The following is a 22,841-nucleotide window of genomic DNA, read 5'->3' on the forward strand; positions in this document are numbered from 1 at the left end:
TACATTTACCATTATACTATATATAATGAATGAATTTTACGTTTGTTGTGTCATAACTGACTATTATAACAAGAATTTATGAAATGCGACACATGGGGCTGTGTGGGTGTTGGTGCATCAGGGTTTTGTTGGTCTGCTTCAGGACTTTGTTCTGTGTCTGTGTGCAAACAATGACCACAGTCAGTGTGTCCTTATGGACTCACACTGGCTTCCTGGAGCTGACTCAGTTAAGGCAGAACTTCACATAAAGGAAGCAGCTTTCCCGTCCGACGATGCAGTGAAATCCAATTTGCGTGTCACTCCCTCGTGCTGCACTCAAGGCTGTGGGCTCTGAGTGGAGATGAAGAACTCTGGCTCCCACAGGTGGATGTCCAGGTTTCTGCCAGAGCCCTGGCTGCTGTTGTCCCTCCTATTGTCTGTCTATCTTGGGACTTGTGGCCCCACTGTGCTTTCGTTGAATTTGCATATTATTTCTGGGAGCTGGCAGGTGGGCTGGCAGGACCTGGCAGCTGCCGCCCTGCTGGCTCAACCCCTCAAGCTTGCTTCCCCAGTCTTGACTTTATCTTCGTCTTCCATTTGCGGCCCTTTCATCCTCATCCTCGCCCCTCTGCTTTATGCAACCGCTGCTATGACCTATATAGTAAAGGCCATTTTAGTGTGTGTATGTTTAAGCATCCTCCCGTGTGTATGTGCGTGTGTGTGTGTGTCCCTCCCGGTGGGTCTCCTGTGCGTGTGTGAACAGTATAGTGAAGGTCTCCTGTGAGCGAGTCCCTCACGGGGCGCTGTCGGTGTGTGTCTCGAGGTACAGAGTGACCCTGATGTGTCAGATGGGCTTAGAAGAAGGAACATAGAGCTGGTGGACCTCCGTGACTCACACACACACAGGAAACTTCCTCAGGGCTCTCCCTATGATCACTGTACCCCACCCACACACACTTCCTTGAAGCACATCTATAGGCTCTACTTTATGGCTGTCGTGCAGCATGACATTACCATGAACCCCGCAGGCCTTATGGAAGTTTCTGTCCCTATATATATATTTGTGTTTACATTATGCACATGTGTGATGCGTTGTGTACACGTTTGTTGCGCAGCTTGCCTCGTCACAGGCGCCCTGTAGGGCAGATTATAATTTGACAGTGCACGTGTGTGTATTTACATTCATTTTATAAAAGTCTATGAGAAAAAAACCACGAGTGGATTAGCATGAAGGAGGGTCAGAGCTGAAAGGGCAACAACCTTGTGGTGAAACAGGTTTTGTCTTTTTCATTAAAAGGAAACGACACGACACACACATCAACTTTCTGAATGTGTTTATTAGATTCTTAATAAGCTAAATCACTTAAATTCAGAGTTACAGAATTAGAAAATGGAAACTCAGGATAAATCCTGCACATCTAAAGTGTTCACCTCCACCTGGAGGACCTTTAGACTTTATTGTTTTAAAGCACAGACATGTTCAAATGATCAATTTAAAATTATTTGCACAAACTGAACTTCCCATGACTAGATTCCCGCCTTGCATTTGTATGCCGCCTCCAACCAGTTCAATTTCAGTCTGCGCACTTTCTCATACCAGATTCATGACGTCACCGTGACCTTTGACCTTTGGCTGCTGAAACCTAATCACTTCATTTTTCAGGCCAAGTGAATGTTTGTATCATATATGAAGATATTCCATCGAGGCGCTCTTGAGACACCTCACTCACTGGAACGGGGCGGACAACACAAAAACCTATTGCCCCCGACCAATGGCCTGCGCAGACGATAAGGGTCATTCAATGCAAACAAGATGAGATGGCTGATTAGTACCATTCAGAGGGAGGATACAGAAAAACTGAGTTGAGTTCACATCACATCCTCTAAAACGCAACCTGGTGGTGGCGCTGTAACTTCAGAGTGAATGTATGTCTATGCAGAAGCCTCAGATAACTGAAGCAGATTAGACAAGATATTGCAACGGGATCTTGTAACAGGACTTTAAAACGGTTCATTGTCAAGTGGACTGGAGTCGTCTTCTCCCGAGGGCCGAGCTTGACGACGCCTATTAACACATACACAACTAATCTGTACTGTATATACACATTATCACTGTCACTATAAAAAGGTGTTTAAAACTAACATATAGCAGAACAGACCAAACAACAATCTACAGTCTAGCCTCCTCTGCTGTCCAAATAAATAAAAGATCTTCACAGCTAGGAGACGCTACAGATGGCATCCAGGCAACAACACTATGAAGGGAGTGAGGGTGGGAAACATTCAAAGCATCTCGTAAGGCAACTGTGGGCAGGTTAATGCTTTAGCAAAAAAACATGTATACAAGTTTAGGCCCAAGAAAAAAGAATGATCGAAGACGTTGATGGACTGACATTTGCTTCTTGTCCTTTATGCACGATTGTGTCGTTTAAAAAATCTGTCGTGTGTTGATTGATTGTGATTGATTTATAACCTAAACCTTAATAAAACCACTGGTTAATATCAAAACTGCACAAGTTCTGTACACTGCCCCCGAGTATTGCTTTAGAGCAGGACCTGCGAACAGAAGGACAGAGAGCTCTACACCGGCACAGACAAAATTCTGACCTTATCGGGCCGGGGGGGGGGAAAACATGGCTTTGATAAGTAAATATGTTTTGAAATGTGTCTTGCATAAGGTGCACTGAATTGATTTGAACAGAGAATAAGGGACAACGTGGATCAAAGTACACTTCTCTTGTTTTAGCTCATGTTTAAAAAATGTTTAGCTGTCACCTGTGACCTATTTCTTTTAGTCTTTACAACATAATGTTTTTTTCAGCACATGCTTCTCTTTCCTTCACCCCTCACAAATACACATATTCACACATGGACAAATCGACACAAGCACATATTCAGTTGAAGCCTGACGATGGCTTTTGCTCTGCGGCAGAACAGATATCACCTATTTCTCAGCTTTCTCTCAGGCCCATTCTCCACTGAGACCAATCAGCTGTCAGATATCAAACTTCAGCTTTACTTACAATAGCATTTGTTTCAGCTGTTGAGCTGCAGGGTGATTCCAACAGCTCGTCGAGCAGTGACACAGTAAGAGCTAAAACGTCACAGAATTAGAAATGTGTCTATGGTCTATAAACTTGTATTTTCTAATTAAAATTAAGCACTCAATGCATGTGCCTACACTAAGGCATTAACACCGTCCTGTAAAACATTTCAGTGATTTCCTGACACTGACCAGTAGAAACCTTGAGCGCAGATCCTCCACGTCGAGCTGATTCAGCAAACCTTCAGAGCGATTGTTGTCCGTCAAACTGTCACTTTAATGCCACAGCTGCTTCTACTATACATCCAGTTCAATTCATTTGTGCTGGAAAACCAGGCTGGGTTCTATTTTACACATGATCCCGTCGTCAACACTGTTTTTGGTCCGTTTCATTTCCAGCAGACGAGGAGCAGACGGAGGTCCGAGGCCATAATCCCGATCCAGTGTGCAAATCCACTACTGCTCTGTACAGTCACAGGACGATGATGTAATTGGGATGTTTAAAGTCCGTGATGAGGCCGACCATCTGCCCTTTAAAGAACAAACACCCAGATGCACAGTGATTAAATTCAGTGTTTACAACTTTTCCTTTTATAAATACTATAAAAGCTTTTTCCAATCTACTTGGTGAAACAAACATGTAGCTTTTTATCCTTAAACCCTAAAATCAACTTCGCAGCAGCATCTATAGGGATCAGGCTCAAAATGTCTTGGCGCCATGGCAACCAGACATGAGGCTGCCGATATGACGTGGACTCGATGAGCAGCGGTCAGGAGAGCAGACACACTGCAAATACACAGTCCCACAAATATATCAACCAATCACCTCTGGCCTTCCACTTAGACTCTGCGATATTTCAATTTCAGTGAAGCCTGGAATTATAGTACAGGCTCATTTAGTATATGTGGGAAATAAATGCAAAATAGATGACGTACCTCGAAGGCAAAGGAAACATTGCAAAACCAAAACATATACAATTTGAGTTGTATCACTATAAATATCACATTTGAGAAGCTTAATAAATAACTGAAATTTATAGATATTCCGTTGGACTAATTTAATAGTCATCCAGCAATATTTAACAGTCACAGAGTCATTAGCTAGAATCTGAGCTTTTACTCCAGTCATAAGCTGCAGTAAGATTTACATGACCGTCAGCTGAGAGACACATTTTATTCAGGTGGAAATTATTCTAAAGCTTTGTTAATTTATACACTTGATTGCTTGTGTCATTACTGAATTCATTATTAACAGCTGGAGCTATAATGATAAAAATGCAATTATAGAGAGATAACAGAGTAAGTTCTGATTCACTGTAACATCCTCACAGCCACGAGTTTTATCATCAAAGACATATTTACATCAACTGAGATTATTAACCACACAAGAACCAAAATGTATTTAATCAGAAAATACTACATTTATATGCTATCCACCTCATAAGTAAAAAACTCAGCGCTCATCCAGTATCAGGATTGGCTGAAGATATGAGGGTTCTCTTATCGTAGACTCTGCTTTATGTTTTATGATGCCTGATGTTGACACAGTATTTAGCTCTATTGTTTTCCATTCTGTTGTACATAGATAATATTTACGTATACGTTGAAAGTTATGTTTTCATTACTGTTTCTTTCTAAGCAGGATTACACAAAAACTACTGTTCCCGTTTCCATTCTATTTAGTGTTGGTAGACTTCTAAAAAATCAATGCAGAAATATTAATGAACAAATAACGTTTATAGGTGTGATATGTATGATTACATTTAAAGGGACTGTGGGGCTTTGGATGAGGTATGTGCTCTACTGGGTGCTATACTCGTTTTGATGTTGTTGGAGGTGCTGAGTGCTTCCTGGTTGTATCTGTGGACACTGTCTTTAATTTGTAGTTCATTCAAACTGAGACTACAATTCTCTGGATGCTTGTAGTCACATAGGCCAAGCTGATTGACAGTTGTCCTATACTCAGGTGAATCACGTGTTGTTAGGTGGCCTCTTGTGAAACCGCGTGCATTCGAAGCCTGGTCTTAAAATATATGTCATACTATTTTGAGTGTTAGGATGCATCTTTCCCCTCATTATCCACATTATAACTAACCCGAGAGGGAAACTGTCTCACCTTCCTTGCAGCAAAGATTATCGAACATCTCTAAAGAGCTGAAAGATAAACAACAGAGGGGTTATGACACAAGTAGCTGGAGACAGTGATGGACTGAGGACAGAAGAAGAAGACGAATACACCAGATTTCATTATTGATACCAGATGATCTAAACAGTGACTTTACTCTGACTACAATGGGTTACTTAAAAATGTTGATCTTCGAGGACAAAAGTGTGAAGGAGAAGTGTTACAGTGTGAGAAAAACTGATTTAGACATCAAGTTATATCAACATTCAAGACAAGAGTGAGAGAATAAGTCAGACATCCTCCCTTTCACTCACATACACACTCGAAAACAAACACACACGAAAATACACACAGACACACACAGACGGACGGACAGGTCTCATGTGAGCTGTCAGTGAGTCTAATGCAGACAGACACACACTGACACATGGTCAGTGTACCATGTTCGTGTACTCCACATAGAGAATTTGACATCCTCTACGTGGAGTGAATATGCAGTGAATCCCTCCTCCACCTTCTTCACTCAAACACAAACACCCTGCGTACATCCAGCCTCTGCTGCCATCCCATCACCAAAGCAATCACAGCTCATCTCACACTGGCAACAAAGACATTTGATCAAGTCAATCCATTGATGAGATGTTAATCAATACAAAATAACTGGAAGGCAGCAACACGCCGACCCTGGGATCTCCTTGATGCCGGTGGATGTAACAGCAGACTTACATTGACTCTCTTATGTGTTGCTGCATTCTGCAACAAACTAATGAGAAGTATGTGATGACTGCAAACAGCAGGAGGAGACAACTGCACATCAGACTGTGTATATTTTGTCTCATAGGGCCGAGACGAAACGCTGAGTAAATTATTCTGGATGGCTGCGCTCAATTCTCAATGAAAATATAAGAACAGATGGAGTGGGTGATATTGATGTTGTTGAACAGGTCTGGTTTTATGTCAGTGTGCTTCAAATATAGTCCAACAAACCTAAAGTGATGATGTTTGTCTAATCTTTGCCGAGCATACAACTCTATGAGCTGATATGGCAGCAGTGCTGTGGAGCTGTGTTAAAGGGATAGTTCCCCCAAAAGGTGAGTTTCAGGGGTAAACAGCGTTTCAGTCAAATCCAATACAATTGAAGTAACTGGGCGACCACCTCAAACTTTAAAACACCACAGAAAAACCACAGAAAAAGACTCTATAGTGCTCCTGTGGTGATCATGTCATCCAAGTTCTCGTGAGAACCATACATTTTGGTTTAAATGATGCCGTTTCGAGTAAATTGTGAATGTCGGGCTTACAGACACTTGGAAGACAACACAAAATGAACCATGAACAGTATGGAGCTATATTAGGTGAGGTTTTTTCAGTTTGAAGACATGATCAACATCTACTTAAATTGTATTGGATTTAGCTTCAACGCTGTTTCCAGCCAAATTCAGTTTTTTCAAATATGTGTTTTTTTTTTTTTTGTGGTTTCCTTTGAAGCCAGAGCGTCACCAGAATAATTCAGTCTTGTTAGTTCTCAGTCCAAACCTCCTACAATATGAAGCTGCTGCTGTCTGCTCCTCTTCACATCATCTGGATTCTTAGACATTTATAGACCTCGACTCAAATAATAATTTATTTTCTGGCCCGGAGATCCAGGCTCCTGAAAACACACATTTGTGTTTCATGAAGGAAAGAGCCCTGTAGTCTATTTTTGGTCAAAATTGTCCAAGAATCCAGATCCTGTCATAATGATTAAATCATGGATGAATCATTGAGCAGAGAGTATTGATCCTGCCCAGGTGCAACCCTCAACATCTGTCTCTTTTTGGCAGGAGAGAATAAGAAAAAGAAACGTGCAGAGCTCCTCGTGCACCCTCTTACGTCTGCAATAATCAAAAGGTGATAAACGTTTTACACAGTTTGTACAAGATGAACGCCAATTGGTTCTGCTCTTCTGAGGATCAAGGTTGAGGGTGTGGACCACCTGTTCAGCATGAATGTCTCTGATCAGCCCACAGCTTTAAATTCAGCTGAAGGGTTTTTCCTAGATTATTCCCAGTGATTGGTCAGTGACTCACAGCAAGCGGGTCTTGGCTGAAAGCTGCTACGCTGTTCCGCATCTCATTCTCACTGCCGCGCAGCGGTATGAGTGACACGTTACCATGACGCGTGTCCGGCAGCACGCGGCTCACCCGCGTCAGCTTGAGTCCGTCCCGAGGCCACACGTTGCCCTCGTGCTTTAAAACGAGGAGTGGACAAGGACAGGGGAAAAGATGAGGGGAGGGGATTTTATGAAAAAGAAAAAAACAGGTGCAATAAATGAGTACAGGATTAAAAAAAGATTTTAAACATTTCTCTGATGATAAATGATCTATTGGCGTTTATATATTATATTGAATTGGGTGTAGTCCTTAAGAACACTTCTAAAACTTATTTATACATTTTCTTAAAAAAGGTCCTACAAGGAAGTTTTTACTTTCGTTGATTGTGGTGCCTCTGTGGACAAAAGCAGTAGTGTTCCACTGTGGCAAAACATTCAACATATTCATTAAAAACAGTCAGTAAAGACAATCGTCTAACAATATTAAAATTGATTTAATATAACCATTGAGTATTAAATACATTTATACATGTAAAAGACAATACTTAGTCACCAAATGTATGGGGGCTTAAAGTTGGCTCAAATTTCAAACCACACCATTACACACTGTTTGCTGGATGCACAGCGATGAGGTAATGTTTCGTAATTGTCATTCTGATCTTTTGTGAGAGACGTGGAGTTGGTGAGGAACGGACTCGGGAGTGCTGGTCTGTACGGGTTAGCCGTTAGCCTTGCGTGTAGTCCAGCTAGCTTCCCCGCTTCTGTTTCCTCTCCCTCCGCTTAAAAATAGACTTTTCCAATTAAATGTCATAAATTGTTGCTCTGACTTAGCAGGCAATCCGTACAGCTGACAGACATTGAGAATAGTTTATAGAATAAGTGTGTGTTTGTGTGTGTGTGTATGTGCATAAGATCACACCTGAATACTGAGAAAAGTAGCGAACCACTCCCTCATTTCTGTCTGGGTGTCACAGCAGAGATACCTGCAAATAAATAGAGGGTGATGAAGAGAGGGAGACAGCATGATACAAATCAGGAGTGTGTGTGTGTGTGTGTGTGTGTGTGTGTGTGAGGTGGGAGAGAAGACAAGGCTCAGAGGCATTCAGAGGGTAACTTTGGTACATTTTTGTTAAAGGGGAGAGGGCTGAAAGTGTGAAAAACTGAAAGTGACACACTCTCCTATGACAATGGGTAGTAGCACTATGAACATGGAGTATGACTCTTAACTTAAATACTGAACTGAAAGAAATATTGATCAGAACCTCCAGTGTAAAACTTGTGTCCCCTGTCCATGAAGTGTGTCTGTGTCTCTCTCATTTCTGTATGTGCACGTGAATATTTCCTGCCACTCAGGTTGCAGTCATACAGCCACAAGGGTCATCAGCGATGCTCTGGTGCCGAATAAATAAGCTTTATTCATAATTGTTATGAGCACAGATTCAACTCTTATTCAAGTGCAATCCACCGAGACACAACAGAACTCTGATGCAAACAACACAGAGAGAAATGTAAATACAATGAGGACAGTTCGCACACACACGCACGCACACACACACACACACCTCTCTATAGTTGTAAAAGGTAAATGGTCAGAATTTATATTAAGCTTTTCTAATATTGATGACCACCCAAAGCGCTTTACAGTACAGTTTGCCGTTCACCCACACATTCAAGTGCATCTATATTCAGCACTTTTGCTAGCTCTAGAAAAACGAGGGGGGCATTTGTTGTTCAGTATCTTAACCAATGACACTTCAGCAAGCAGATGGGGAGACTGGGATCGAACCACTGACCTTTTGACTTGACATAATGCATTACTTTATCCTAACAGTAACAGCTATATGCCTAACCCTAACTTAATCCTAACCTAATTCTAACTCTAACACTAACAACCAAATCTTAACCCTAAAATAACTCTTTGAATTTTTGAGGACCAGCCAAAATGTTGGCACAAAGTCAAAATGTCCTCAGAGCACATGTGCAAGAGGGACAGGAACCTGCAGGACTCCGTAATCGTAAATGTGACATTTCAAAATATATATTTTTCTCTTCATTTATATTTTATCTTTATATTTTTATAAAGATTCCATTTTATCCAGGTATCCAACTTCTCATCCAAATAAAATCTTTGTTTGCAACATAACTCGGGGTGAATGTTACTTGGGAGGGGATCTCCAGATGTTTCCTGTTTGGAGAGGATCAGTTGCTGGTGTACGTGTGAGGGACCACGTCCTTGCGATTAGAAGTGTCAGCTTGTTGGGGGAACATGCTAGAAGGATTTTTCACAGAGCTGCTGATGGTGCCATCCAATTTCAACTTTTAAAAATAAACTGCGGATCCTGTGATTGAGTTAGCAGCATTAACTATAGGATGCTCACCTGCACACACACACATTCTCTATCTGCACGTACATCACTCTCTCATACGGGACAGATGAATGGCTCAGAGGGGATGTCATAATTGACAGGTTATCAAGGGGGATGAGTTTTTTGTCATTTTGGTTTAAAAGGCCTCCCGCGTAAAAATAATACATTTACTTTTTATGCCATTGTAGATAATCATCAACTGCAGAATATATTTTTTCTGTTCATTTATTACTATGGATTTCCATGAAACTACAGAATAAAATGTAAATAACATAACCAAAATGAATAAGTTCTCTTTGAGCTTAAAAGCAGTGATCACGAGAGTGTGCTGAAGAAGTAGTGACACAGACTGGGAAAATTAATAGGGGCTAAGTGCTTTGCTGGAATAGAAGTAGTAACAGGAGGGTGCAGCAGGGTGAAGTAACATTTGGAGATAAGTTCAGTAGTGTCTGCAACACTGCACCTCCTCATCCATTTACTTCTTCGTATTTCCATTTTCTTTCTTATCTTGCACCACTCTCCCTCTCTCTAACTTTTCTTTTAGTTGCAGAAAATGTAAATTTCTGACTTGGTATACAGTATCTCCTCTTCAGTGTGACACTCTACCTTCCACTTTCTCCCCCTTCCTTCTTTATCTTTCCTCCACACGCGCTCCCTCTCTCAGGTAGCTTTTTTTTGCCGTGAGGGATGTGACAATGTGAGTATAACTAGGAGATGATACTGCCCACAGCCTGATGAAAACATCACAACTGTTTCAACTGTGCTGATGTCTAATGCTGTTGACACTGTCGTGCCTAATGTAACATGAACACATGAGCAATGGGTGTACACATACACACAGAGGGATGTATATGTGGACAGACATGGTGGAGAATAGAGATGCAACTGTGTTGGTGGTGGGGGGGGCTTGTTTTTTTCCCTCCTGGGTGGAAATGACCCTTTCTATGCGTCCTCCTCTAAACACTCACACCGTGATCTGACCTGTTTTTCCCACCTACGGAGATAACTGCCAGCTTTATCCAGCACGGGCCATGTTTACATGTACATGAAAGACGTGCTCACACTGCCATCAAGAGAAAAATGCCACCGCCTGGACATCAGGAATGTCAGAGCAACTGAATAACTTTGCACTAAAGGCTGCAGAGAGATACAAAGCTACAGGAACGTTGTGTTATAGTATAAGGTCAAACTTCAGAACGTTAGCGTACCATGTCTTACACAGCATGGTGCAAATGCCTGGTTTCAGACAATAAACTGTATTTAAAGATGGACGACATGTTTCCACTTCCTCCGTCTATCCGGACATGAAGCCTAATATTCCAGATACGAATGCTGCTATGGAGCCGCAGTTAAGAAGTCCTGCTACCGAAGTGCTCAACCAACTGTAAGTCAGTCTCAGCTGTCGGTCATGAAGTTTCACCCTTTGTTTATAGCATCAAATGACTAGAGAAAACCAAACTTACAAGAAATATGAAGAACTATGAATATTTATCAGCCTGACAAAAACAAAAACAAAAAAACAGACACGATCGTTGAGAAAATGTATTAGATTTGGCTTTTTAGTTTTGTTCCCATTCACTAACATGGCAGAGGTGGGATTTATGACATATACTGAAGCCAGCCACCAGGGGGCAATTCCGACACTTTGGCTTCACTTTTTGGAAACTGTAATGTCATCAACACACGGTTTACATTTTCATGTCCAGCGGCCACATTTAAATTGCAAATGTACTGGCACAGCATTTCACTGTGATCTAAAGCAGGCACACTGTGAAGACTGTAATGTGAATCTACACGGCCATAGGCCAAAAGAAAAGCACACCTGACTTTTAAAGGGAATGATCGATGGCACTCTAATCAATTTATTATATGCTACATCCATAACACACAACACGAATCATCATTATCAATATTAATATGAATCATTACAGATTAAGAACAACCCATTTGAACCTTCCCCTAAATGCAAATGCACCATGCACTTTAGAGAATGCGCTGAGATCTGAGATCTGAGATCTAAATAGATAGATAGAATAGGACATGACAAGAATAGAGAGATGATAGAGTCATCTGAGACAATCTCTAATAATTATTACAAATATGTCTTGAGCTGAGGTCTTGTTACAGGGAACTGAGCATTAGAATAAACAATGTGTGCTTGTTAAATCTGACAGTGTGAGCAGGACTGAGCTGTGAGGGCTGTGGGCGGATGGCCATGTATCGTGTATGAAAGATGAACATCCTGAAAAAACAGCTACTGGACAGGTACTCACCACTGCTGCCTCTCCGGCCTCTCTTGTTTCACACTCTCACACACCACTGTTAGGCCCCAACTGGAAACACACAGATGAAGAGACCGAAATTAGTTCAACAGCAGTTCAGCTGTAACAGTGCTCATCATTCTTGGACATAACCTGCCCCCTAGTGGTCATTATCTTTACATGCCCCCATGAGCTATTTACTACAGTCACATTTCTCCAAAATTAGAAGATTAGCAATACACTTAGCAATTTATTATCCTTCAAAACTATTATGCTGAAAATTACGTTGCGTTTAAGAATTGGCTCTCAATTTGTGTAGATTGTGTGTATAATGTTTTAGTCAATTAAAAATACATTTTTGCTAAAGATTTTTAATGAATTATCTTTTAACTCAACCCAAGCCTAATAAAAGTATATTTGTTCCTCAATAAGTATAGTTTATTACCAGTACCATTGGGTCTATATAGAACGTTCACAGTAACAACTCATGACTCTTCTATAAGCCAGAGACAGATTTATTTATTTTATTCAAATTTAAAAGTTTATCTTCTCAAAAGTCACAGACACAAATACAAGTACTAAAGAGAGAAGTGAGTTATAGATCATTGTCGATTAGATAGTGCTTCATTTTTCCTGTCTTCCCTCTAGTACAGCCACCTGTGGCATTGCCACTCGGTATCATGACATCCGTGACATTCTGGAAACATGTTCCCTGCACTGTATGTACAATACTCACCAAGTGGGAGGACGGACTTTCTTCTTGATACCTAAGTAAACCTTGAGATTCTTCACAGGCCAGTCACGTTCTGGGCGGTTACTCTGAAAGTCGGAGAGAGTGAAGGGGACAGAGTCAATAAATCTACGACTCCAAAAGCAGAGAGAGTGAACGAGTTTGCACTGTTTGTCAGTTTTACCCTGATTTCCTTGTACATCCTGAGAGAGCTGGAGTTGAGGATGAAATATCGGTCATGGAAACTTCCAGAGGTCCTTCCCAATCCCAGGATGCTTCGTTCCTCTCTGAATTTCATGTTCCCGTGTTTGGAAGCGTCCACTTTACTTGCTGAAGGGCAGATTAAGAGGAATGAAGTTAGGAGGAAGCCAAACGATTCAGAGAGATTTTATTCTTTGTTGGGAGATGGCATGTTTACTCAGGTAGAGGATCATGGCTTCCATAGCAAGGTGCTTCTTAATGAGCAGATGGGAGTCAGTGCCAAAGGAGTGAAGGATGGGTAAGACTCGCTCCAGATAGTGCAGAGGACGCTCTGAGGTGGGAAAGCAGTGAACACAGGGGGATGAGAGAATGAGAAGTTATTTAAAATCATTCATTTATCACTTATTAAGAGAGAAAACACAAATGCGCCACTCAGACCAATAAAAACACAATTGATTGTTAGCGTTCGACATTTTCTAATAACGTGACGTTAGATTCCCTCCAGCTCTTCCAATCACTCATACTGTTTTTTATTTCCTTTCTTACTGTCATACCAGCAGGATGGTTCTCTGAACGGTGATTGGAAATCGAGTGTAGCTGGCATTTGATAAGGCAAACAGAGGCTTCTCCCAGAGGGGAACCAGATGTCCCACATACCAGGCTCAAAACAAACCACGACACACAGTCACCGCACTGACAGGGATCATTACGCCTCTGGAGTTTGTGTCGCTGTGGTTTGCTCAGGTAGCAGGTTGAGTGAAGAGCTCTTCACAGGCTTTGTTTTGCCACAGGAGATTACATTTTTCATGCTACTGTGTCACAGCTTGTATTAAGTCAAGTGAGCCTGAGTTGCTTTCAAAACCAAAAGGAAAATAATTATATATCTGTACACAGACATAAAAGCCTGAGATTAAAAAAGAAAGTGGTAAAAGGAGATTAATACGTATTTACTATTGTATTACATCCTATTGTTCCTTCTTTCTCTCCATGTCTCACCCATTTCCTCCTTGTTGCTGACCTCCCAGCAGCTCCAATACTCTTTGTCTTTAACAGGGATGTTGCGCCGGTCAAGAACCTCACATGTCAACTCTGCTGCCGTCATAGCACCAGGGATCTGAGAAAAAAAGGAACGTGGTTACTCCAGAGTTCAGACTTCCATCAGCACAGGGTGAACGTGTGGCCAATATTAATGGAGCCAGTTTGTTTTTGTGAAACTTGTAGAAAAGAAAGGAATTGGACATTAAAAATGTGCAGTATTATGGTTAATTTAGTAAATTTCAGGTCACCTTAACATGTTGCTCTGCTGTGTTCTTTATTTCCTCCAGGTACACCGTGCAGATGAAATGTCCTCCAGGCTCAGTGCTCTGAGGTGACCAGTGAACACGCACACACACACACACACACACACACACACACACACAAACACAAAGAAAAAGGAAGACATAAATACAACATTAGGATAACAAATAACATCATGAATAGATGCAAATGGACATCTGCATGCACACAACACCAACAAAGAGCTAATGTCTGAACTGCTTTACATGTAAATTTGCATTAAGCTTTCAAATGGTGAACACATGTTTCTCTCAGACATGAACTGAACAACTATGAAATAAATCATGTGGAGCTATGAAGGTATTACATCACATTCTTATAAAAAAATTATGGAAGGGGCAGTTAAGTTCATTGAAACTTCTTGAACTGACTCCTACTTTACTTTGTATATGTGATCATGTGTGTGACTCACGGGAAACTTTGTGCTTAGTTTCTCTCGCACTTGGATGATAGCAGTGATCTCCTCCAGCTGCTTCTTTAGCTGCTGCTCATCCACCTGTAAACAAGGACGCACACATTCATTCATACACACACACACAATGTTTTAGTCAACAGCTGGCCTAATACTTTAATTACAGCATAATAATCTTTCAGATCTCAGTCTGAAAGCCCCAGTGGCCCTGTGAACCGGTTTGTTACTGGTAAACCAGCAGGAAATCAGAGCTCCATGTCGAGCTAATGTCATTAGCATGAGGCTGTATTTTTAACTCTTCAAAACAAAATAATGCAGTTAAGATAACAGAGTTTGGTGAATTTTGGCCAAGACTGGAGGGATTTCATTTAGAGCTCAAGAGAGGAATCCCATCATCATTGTGCGTTTCCTTCCTCTCTCCCTAACCTCCTTCTGATTTTCCCCATCACACTCACTGATAAATTTTCAGGAAATAAACACGAAGTTTTTTAAGAACATAATTTTATTAGCAAATAATTAAAACATTCCACTAGATAAGATCAGTTTCTATTCATGGGACAATACTGATTAGCATTTAAATGCTACTAGAAATAAACTAGATCTAACAGGAATCTGTTTGTAAGCTTCCTGTTGCAGCCAATTGAAGCTACCATGTCCTTTGACATCTCAGCCTTTCAGAGCCATGCACTCTATGTGGTTTGCCATTTCCTGATGTCACTATTCAAGATTTATGAATCAGGTTACAGAACAAAATGTTTTGCCCTCCCATCATCCCTCTGTCTACGGCAGGCAATGAGTCTGACCTCGAAGATGAGGGTGTAGTGCTCTATGAGCTCCTCTACGGCGCGGCCAGCAGTGTAGTCCTTCCCATCCGTCTGGAACAGTGTGGGACCAAACACTATGGCCAGGTTATGGAGGTTCATTTGGTTCAGCTCAGAAAAACGTTGCACGCTGAGACAAGAACAGGGAGAACACACATTAGCATGCGCACACAGACGTAAGTAGAGATACAAGAGGATTATTTTGCTTGAGTGAGCGTCTCACCAGTAGAGGTGATTGATAAGAGCTTGTAGTGTAGCCTTGTTAACGCGAGGCAGTCTGTTCAACAACAGCTGGTACTGGGAGATTTTCATACTTTCATCCGGAATGGCTGTAAGAGGAGAAAGGAAGGAAAGGAGGTTTTTTAACAAAGAATGAAGAGAAAGAGAGATCAAAGAGAGTGTCAGAGTATGTGAGAGGTGAAGAGGAAAAGCACAAGAGAGAGAAAGGGATCAGTGAAGAGAGGGATAAAGATATACAAATACAAACGAATGCAGTAAGAGATAGAAGGAAAAACATAGCATCCGAGAGTAAGATTTAAATAAAAAGGAGTTAAAAGTGACAAGTTCCTTAAAAATATTTACTGTAGTGCTGTGATATAAAGGTTTTATTTTGCCTTGACTTCAAAAGCAACAACATATCACCTTACTCAAGCCTGGAGCAACTGATCTGACAACTCAATCATATTTTTAATCTAGTTTCATAGTTAATAAGGCCTTCGGAGTTTGATTAGTTCCTTTAAACTTACATTGAAAATGTAGTTTTTAAACATGTTGATATGACCCTCTTGTACCCAATATATGATAAGAGACATATCTCGAGCGAAATAAGCAACGACATGGGTCTGGTAACCAAGGGTTTGTGATGTCATAAACGTAAGAAACCAATCCTGTCAACTTGTGGGAGGGGCTCGGTAGCTGGAAAAGGCTCAAAAAGCTGTGAGGGAGGTGACACACTGAGCAGGGGCGGGGTCATACAAGCATACACAAAGATCTCAGTCGTGAAATGAGGTCGTGTTTAAGCCATTTCAGGGCCATGAGGGAAGATCTTTAATGACCAACCCTTTGAATATGTAATTTTGAGGCACAAATAAGAGTTTCAGGGGCTGTAATAAGTCACTGGAGTCGGACTTAAAAAGGAAAAAAGGCAGAACACCTTTTCCAGTCTCCCCCACCTTAATTGCCCTTTAGAGGTTTTTAAATATCAGCCCTTAAGACGTCTAATAACAATACATCACAAGTCTAAAGGGACTTCTTCCATAGAAAATAGCCACTAATCCTTTAAAACTGTGCTGAAGTATAATAGTGTTGTGAATGTTACCAGCTGCACTGAGCCAGTTGCTGGAATCCTCCGAGGTGAACAGTCCTTCTTCTAACTCCCTGAAGAAACGCTTGAGCGTGTTGGAGACGTCGTCCACCTGGTGCTCTCCTTCCCTGAGATGAACACTGCGAGCATCACTGCGAAATTTCTCACACAGCGCGGCCACCCGCGAGTTCACACCGCTCTTACGATAGATTCCCTCAGATGTCAAGCCTAGACAAACATATTGAACAAGAACAAACCCCAAAACAGTTATAAACACAGGTAATATACAGCTCTTATTGTAACACTTGGACAATCACTTACTTTGATGCCATAGCTAGATGAAAAATACCTTGGTCATTCAACTCAATAGAGGGATAATATAGTCCAGCAGAGATTCCAAATCTTAACTGTATAGAGTGAAAAACACATGATATTCCAGCTTAAAGCCGAAAACATTTTTTAGATGGGGTCTAGGATATTGATGAAACATGTTTAGCTTGCTTATGAAGATGTGTGGATAATATATGTAATTTAGTTCTTATAGATTTTGTAGATACACCATTTTCTGAAGAGTAAAACATGCAAACATGTTGCCCACATATCAATCAAAATATCATTTGGTTCAGCTCAGAAAAACGTTATCAATCAAAAAAGTCAATAACTATCAGTGCAAGTTATATCCAGTAGTGGCTTTCTTGCTTGCTTTCTTTTGTCCTTTCCCTGTATGAGCTGTATTTTGCAGCATTGTTATATAATTAAAAGTCATTCTTAACCAAAACTCACACCAGATCATGAAGTTCCATTAAGACAAACTTGAACTAGTTATCGAGACAAAAAATCCCGTAACAGTTCTTCATATGGCGCCTAACCTCAAGTGTCTAGAAGAAGTCACTATAATATTTCAAACAGGTTTTAAAAACCAAACTCTTAGTCACAAATCAGAAGCTGGGTCATGGAAAATGACAAGGATCCTTCTGTCCTGGTTTCCCACAAAGCTGACCAGGGGAAAAACACAGAGTCAAGTGTTCACATTCAAGTGAAAATTTGAAATGCCAAAAAAGCATCCAACAATGTAGAGTATAAAGCGATATGAAAACACTCATATGCAAGACAGAGATATAGAGAATGACTTCCTTAATATATGCAAAATGTGTGTCTGTGTCTGTCTTTGTATGGCTCTCACCGCACTGAGTGATGTAGCCGATGCAGCTGTGAACGATGACCGGTATGTCCGTCTCTGTGAGCTGCTGCTGGCCCAGCGTGTCCCCTCCGCTCCCTGCTGCCGTCTGGATGGCCGAGCACCAGCCGCTAAAATCCAACTTCCTCTCTCCCTCTATGTACAGAGTTCTGCAAAAAGAAACAGAAAGAGGGGGGGGAAGGAAACGGATAGAGTAGAAGTTAACACGTTTGGACGTTTGTATCTGTTTAATGATTAGTTGTAAATGTTATACAATTGGGATGATTTAAAAAAAAGAAACAGGAATTACTCGTTCTTCTCACCTGCCTTTCTCCACCAGTACCAGCATTTGGTTGTCTTGTTGGATGGCTGTAACACACAAACACGTTGTCATCGTTTTATTCCATCAGAGCCGTGTTTCTTAATTGAACTGCATTCACAAAATTACTGTTTATCGTAAACATTATGCCTACAGATTGGAGTATGTACAGTATTTGGTAACACTGCTGTTTGTGTGCGTCTCCATGTGTTTGTGTCTTCACTCACAGAGTTCATTAAGTTTACGAAGGTGGATCTCCTCCCCCTGGCCATTCTCCAGATGGGCGTGGAGTGTGGAGCCCACCAGAGCAAACCAACCAACTTTTGACGTTTGCAGGTTCAAGCCGTCTTTGCACTTCAGCCGACCAATCCGCTCAAAACCAAGCCTCAGCAAAGGCTCTGCAGAGGCCGGGATAAAGTTCTACAAACAAGAGGAGATTGTGACTTTGACACACATTGCACATTATTAATCATTTGCCTTGTCTCCTGATGATGAATAAACCACTGTAGTCTGTGTATTGCTTAAGCCCTGCACCAAAACTGATACTAATTAAATTCTTAGAAAGAACGCTCAGCCCAAAGCTCAGGGAATAATTAAAAAAGTGTCAGTGATGAGGTCAGCAACCACAACAAAATTTAGCGTTGAGTCAGGTCATATTGTTTTTGTAGCTAGAAATGCATGACCTTGTGCAAAACTCTGACACATCGACACACTCTATTGTTAGAATTATAACAACATAATTCTAACAATACACACTTTGCTGCATCTATAATACAAAGGAATGTTGGTTATGTGGAGTGCAGCTCTGAGGAAAAATAAGTGAAACAGAAAACTGGGCTGCATTACTTTACCCTGTCCTTATCAGATAGATAATTCAGAAAGATAATTTCCAAGCTTAACATTGGTGGAACCTTCAGGAGAAAGTAGGAGAATTTATGTTTCTAGTATTAGACCTCAGTATATAATTGGCACTCACCTTGGCAATAGACTTGACCCATTCTTTGTGGCCATCTGGATCATCAGTGCCGAACAGATAGAGACGCTCTGACTCAGAGTAGAGTTCAAAGGTATTTTCATACCTATTGAAATGCAAGGATGGGATATTTAGTTTTAGCCATGTATTATTTCAGTTGTTCAGTTATCCCAGCCTGGGAGACAATCAGCCCATGAATATGTGTATACCCATGTCTTTCAGGTGCGTCGACAGCCAAGCAGACAATCTCTGAAGCTTTCAGAGCTCCGTTGGGGTTCGAGTTCTTGTCACTCTCATAGTAGCTGAAGGTGCCATCATTCAACACACACCATCGTCGACTGAACTCTACAAGCAAGAACAAATAAAGACTCAACAAGCATGATGTGAAGATTTTTTTTCTTTAGTTTAATTTAGTTTATCGTTTTTCGTACAGTTCAGGAAGTCAGCTAATTCGTCTTATTTAAAGCTGATGAGGTAAGACAAAGGCTTTATAAACAGTGTGTTAAGTGTGAGTAGAGTGCGTTAGTGGTGCATAGCGTGTGTGAAAACCTTCTTTGCCCTTTCGTTCCGAGATAGCCCGAGCCATGGATGCAGTTTTGAATAGGAAGCCATTGTGAGACACACAGGGTGGTGCTGAGTAGTGTACCGCCTCCATGGCCCCGCCCACATGTGATTGTGGCAGCTCTGCAGGGGGAATAAACAAAAAGGTGAAATATTAAATTTAGCAATAATGATTTTTCTATTAGGAACTCATCATTTAAATAATGTATTATTCTGATCAAGGTTAATAGCCTGTATATTGGCGTCCATATAGATATAGTCAATGTGACCCTGTCCATGCAAACAGTTAGACTGTACCTGTGTTGAGATTGTGGCTGAGTAACTCAGCCTGTAAGAGTTGTGAGTGTGCGATGGCCAGCGAGAGAGGAGAGGGCCAACTTGCCACACCAGTTGAACAATTTACATCGGCCCCGCAGAAGATCAGGCTTAATGTCTCGAGCACATCAGTGCACTGCACATTTATACACAGAGCCTGAGGAGGGGGAGAGAGGAGGGGACAATCAGTACACAAAGACACACAAGACTAAATTAACATATCGAAAATGAATACACAGGTTGCTTGTTGGCATCAATGACAATGGCCAGTAGTGTAATCAGTGCTTGAATTCTGTATAAACCAGATATTATACATACAAAGACACCAAATGTGTGCTGTGGAAATACTGTGTTTCAGATACAGTACAAGACAAGTATATATAGGGACATGAATCAAAGTAGCCAAAAACAGTATAGTATGCAACTCTGGTCAAATAAAATAGATCAAAACAGTTATACAGATATGAGATTTGAAAGTGAGACACTGAAAGAGGGTCGAAAAAGGAAGAAAGAAAAGCTTAAAGGGGGAATGACTCAGGGAGATACAGGAGATAGGACTAGATTGGGCAAGGCAGGAATCCAGTTACAGTGAGAAAAAAGTGTAACAATGACACAAACTGATAATAAACTGATGACTTTTGCACTGTGGCCCCGCAGCTGCTGCTGACCAGGCCGTAACTGTAGCATGAGATTCTCTGTCAGCTTCTTTGTTTCCGAAACCACAGCTTTGTCAAACCAAAATTAAAACAACTTCAAAAGATGCAAACTTTGTATGCGTTTGTCTGTTTGGGATTCAACACTTGCACAATAATCTCTTGATCAAGAACCAATAACAGTATAGTTTTTTTACAAGCAGAAATGAGGGGGACTGGAGAAAAATGAGAGAGAGAGGAGAGGTGGGTGAAAGGGGTCAGTGGAGGGAGAAACAGGGAGTTATATTTGGACTGTAGCTTTGCCTCAAAGCAATAAAGTACCAAATTATGTCCATAAATTTTAAAGAAAGAGGAAGGAGGGGGAGGTAAACGGAAAGATGTAATGTCTGAGAAGAGGGGAATGCAGTGTTTTTACAGCTGAGGAACTCCTACTTATGCAAATGTTCAAACATACATACGCCTGCGTACACACCCACACACCAGTCTGTCTTCAGTTAAAACCAATAAGCTCTTTTGGATCTGATTGAGAAATTCCACAGCTCTCTGTCACACATTCAGACAGAACCCCTCCTCTATTTAAACACATCAGAGCCTCTGCACACACATGCAAACAAACAAACCAATTAACAGACTAAAATTGCACAAAACCGCCCCCCCCCCCCTCGAAATGCACACACACAAAGACACAACTCCACATGCAGGTGTTGTAGAGACGGTGTGAATGCAACAATAGAGCTGGTTTATAGGAACAGTAACAGTAAAGATGAACTTGGGTCGAGTATCAGCACCAACTCATGAATCTCCTGCTTCTTGACCATACGTATCTGGGTCATGTCTTTACAGATGTAGGTTGCAAAAGCAGCCATTACCTCGTTCCATCATCACAGTATCTGGTTCAGGGGTTTGACATGATTCTTGTGTAGGTGGTAAAGGACGTTAGTGGTGGTTGAGTAAACTGTGGGATTTGGTTTGCAGAATAATTTGCCAAGTCTAGATTTGTGGTCTTCTGGTTTTATGTTGAGTATGTATACCCAAACCATGTCCCTATGACAGAAGTAGTCTCCTTATCTTTTTAGGTAGAATAATAATAACAATAATAATTTTATTTATCAAATACTTTTCAAAACAAAGTGCTGCACAACAAGAAAATAAATTGTTAAACTGCAGAAAAGTACATGAATTATAATGATGATAACAATAATGGAGATTAAAGACCAAAACAGCCTGGCACGGTGGCACCCCAAATAAATTCAGAAAAAAAGGCCCTTCCAACAATTATTAAATATTATATTAATATAAAATCTATTTTTAGCAGAGATTTAAAGGATGACATCATCTCAGACAGCCTTATTTCCTCAGCCAATTTATTCCAGAGCATTGAAGCCTGAGATGATCAGAGATTTAGCCCGTGACCATGAAGAGCTTTAAAAGTAATAAACAAAATCTTAAAACCAGAGGGGCAAGCTCTTTGTCCTGTCTCGGCTGGTCAGAGCCCTTCTCCTATTTGGGGAATTCCCACACTGTGTCATGTTCACTCTCCACCATGATTGTTTGTGCTGCCTGCATGTCAATTTCTGCTGTGTTGAATAAACCCAAAATATCACTATTAGGAATGTGATTTGTGAAACAATGTACTAAACTGAAGGGCGTATTATGAAATGATACTCATTTTTCTATCATCACACAGTCTATCCTTTGACCACCAAAATCTAATCAGTTTACCTTGAGTTAAAGTTAATGTTTGAACTAAATTTAAGGAAATTTCATCATAGCATTCCTGAAGTATCACATTCACAAGAATAACACATACAACTTAAAGGAGTGGAGGCAATAACAACACTGACTTGCATCGGATATTGAACAGCGTTTACAAACAACTGCCTAATCTTAAGAGGCCAGAGTTATTTTTGTTTTGACGACTCTGTGAATGCTTTTGTGTTTCAATACAGCCGATCAAGCTAGAGAGAAAGGAGCAGTAAAGAAGGGAAGGAGGGAGAAACACACTGCTCCCTTCAGAAGGTTGGAAAAGGACACCTGTAATCGGGGCTCAGAAGGTGAAGCGAGTACAACAAGAGGGAGAGAGAGAGAGAGAGAGAGAGAGAAAAAGAGTAGAGTCACAAGAGTGGAAGAGTTCAAAAGAATTAAATCAGAGACTGAACAATACAACCTGAA

At 41.0% G+C, this 22,841-nt stretch overlaps 1 protein-coding gene across 10 annotated transcripts in view; it reads right to left on the bottom strand.

The window, feature by feature from the left end:
- Nucleotides 1–1,298: 1,298 nt before the first annotated feature.
- The window catches only part of LOC128439666 (arf-GAP with Rho-GAP domain, ANK repeat and PH domain-containing protein 1), a 46,034-nt gene continuing 24,491 nt past the window's right edge, over nucleotides 1,299–22,841 (bottom strand). For 6 of the 10 annotated variants that reach the window (XM_053422040.1, XM_053422041.1, XM_053422046.1 and 3 more), the window contains 21 exons: nucleotides 19,999–20,173; nucleotides 19,690–19,824; nucleotides 19,350–19,485; nucleotides 19,144–19,246; nucleotides 18,395–18,587; nucleotides 18,172–18,217; nucleotides 17,855–18,018; nucleotides 16,687–16,899; nucleotides 15,592–15,697; nucleotides 15,351–15,498; nucleotides 14,548–14,631; nucleotides 14,084–14,161; nucleotides 13,794–13,911; nucleotides 13,015–13,128; nucleotides 12,781–12,926; nucleotides 12,603–12,685; nucleotides 11,879–11,938; nucleotides 8,159–8,222; nucleotides 7,217–7,375; nucleotides 5,139–5,176; nucleotides 1,299–3,553 (listed from right to left, as the gene is read on the bottom strand). In XM_053422040.1, the coding sequence (XP_053278015.1) occupies nucleotides 5,156–5,176; nucleotides 7,217–7,375; nucleotides 8,159–8,222; nucleotides 11,879–11,938; nucleotides 12,603–12,685; nucleotides 12,781–12,926; nucleotides 13,015–13,128; nucleotides 13,794–13,911; nucleotides 14,084–14,161; nucleotides 14,548–14,631; nucleotides 15,351–15,498; nucleotides 15,592–15,697; nucleotides 16,687–16,899; nucleotides 17,855–18,018; nucleotides 18,172–18,217; nucleotides 18,395–18,587; nucleotides 19,144–19,246; nucleotides 19,350–19,485; nucleotides 19,690–19,824; nucleotides 19,999–20,173 (2,346 nt within the window). In that variant the 3' untranslated portion in view covers nucleotides 1,299–3,553; nucleotides 5,139–5,155. The remainder of the gene's footprint in view (nucleotides 3,554–5,138; nucleotides 5,177–7,216; nucleotides 7,376–8,158; nucleotides 8,223–11,878; nucleotides 11,939–12,602; nucleotides 12,686–12,780; nucleotides 12,927–13,014; nucleotides 13,129–13,793; nucleotides 13,912–14,083; nucleotides 14,162–14,547; nucleotides 14,632–15,350; nucleotides 15,499–15,591; nucleotides 15,698–16,686; nucleotides 16,900–17,854; nucleotides 18,019–18,171; nucleotides 18,218–18,394; nucleotides 18,588–19,143; nucleotides 19,247–19,349; nucleotides 19,486–19,689; nucleotides 19,825–19,998; nucleotides 20,174–22,841) is intronic. The other 4 variants (XM_053422045.1, XM_053422044.1, XM_053422043.1 and 1 more) reach the window with 4 other exon arrangements.

The sequence above is a fragment of the Pleuronectes platessa genome, chromosome 5 (genome assembly GCF_947347685.1).
Source record: "Pleuronectes platessa chromosome 5, fPlePla1.1, whole genome shotgun sequence".
NCBI classification, from domain to species: domain Eukaryota; kingdom Metazoa; phylum Chordata; class Actinopteri; order Pleuronectiformes; family Pleuronectidae; genus Pleuronectes; species Pleuronectes platessa.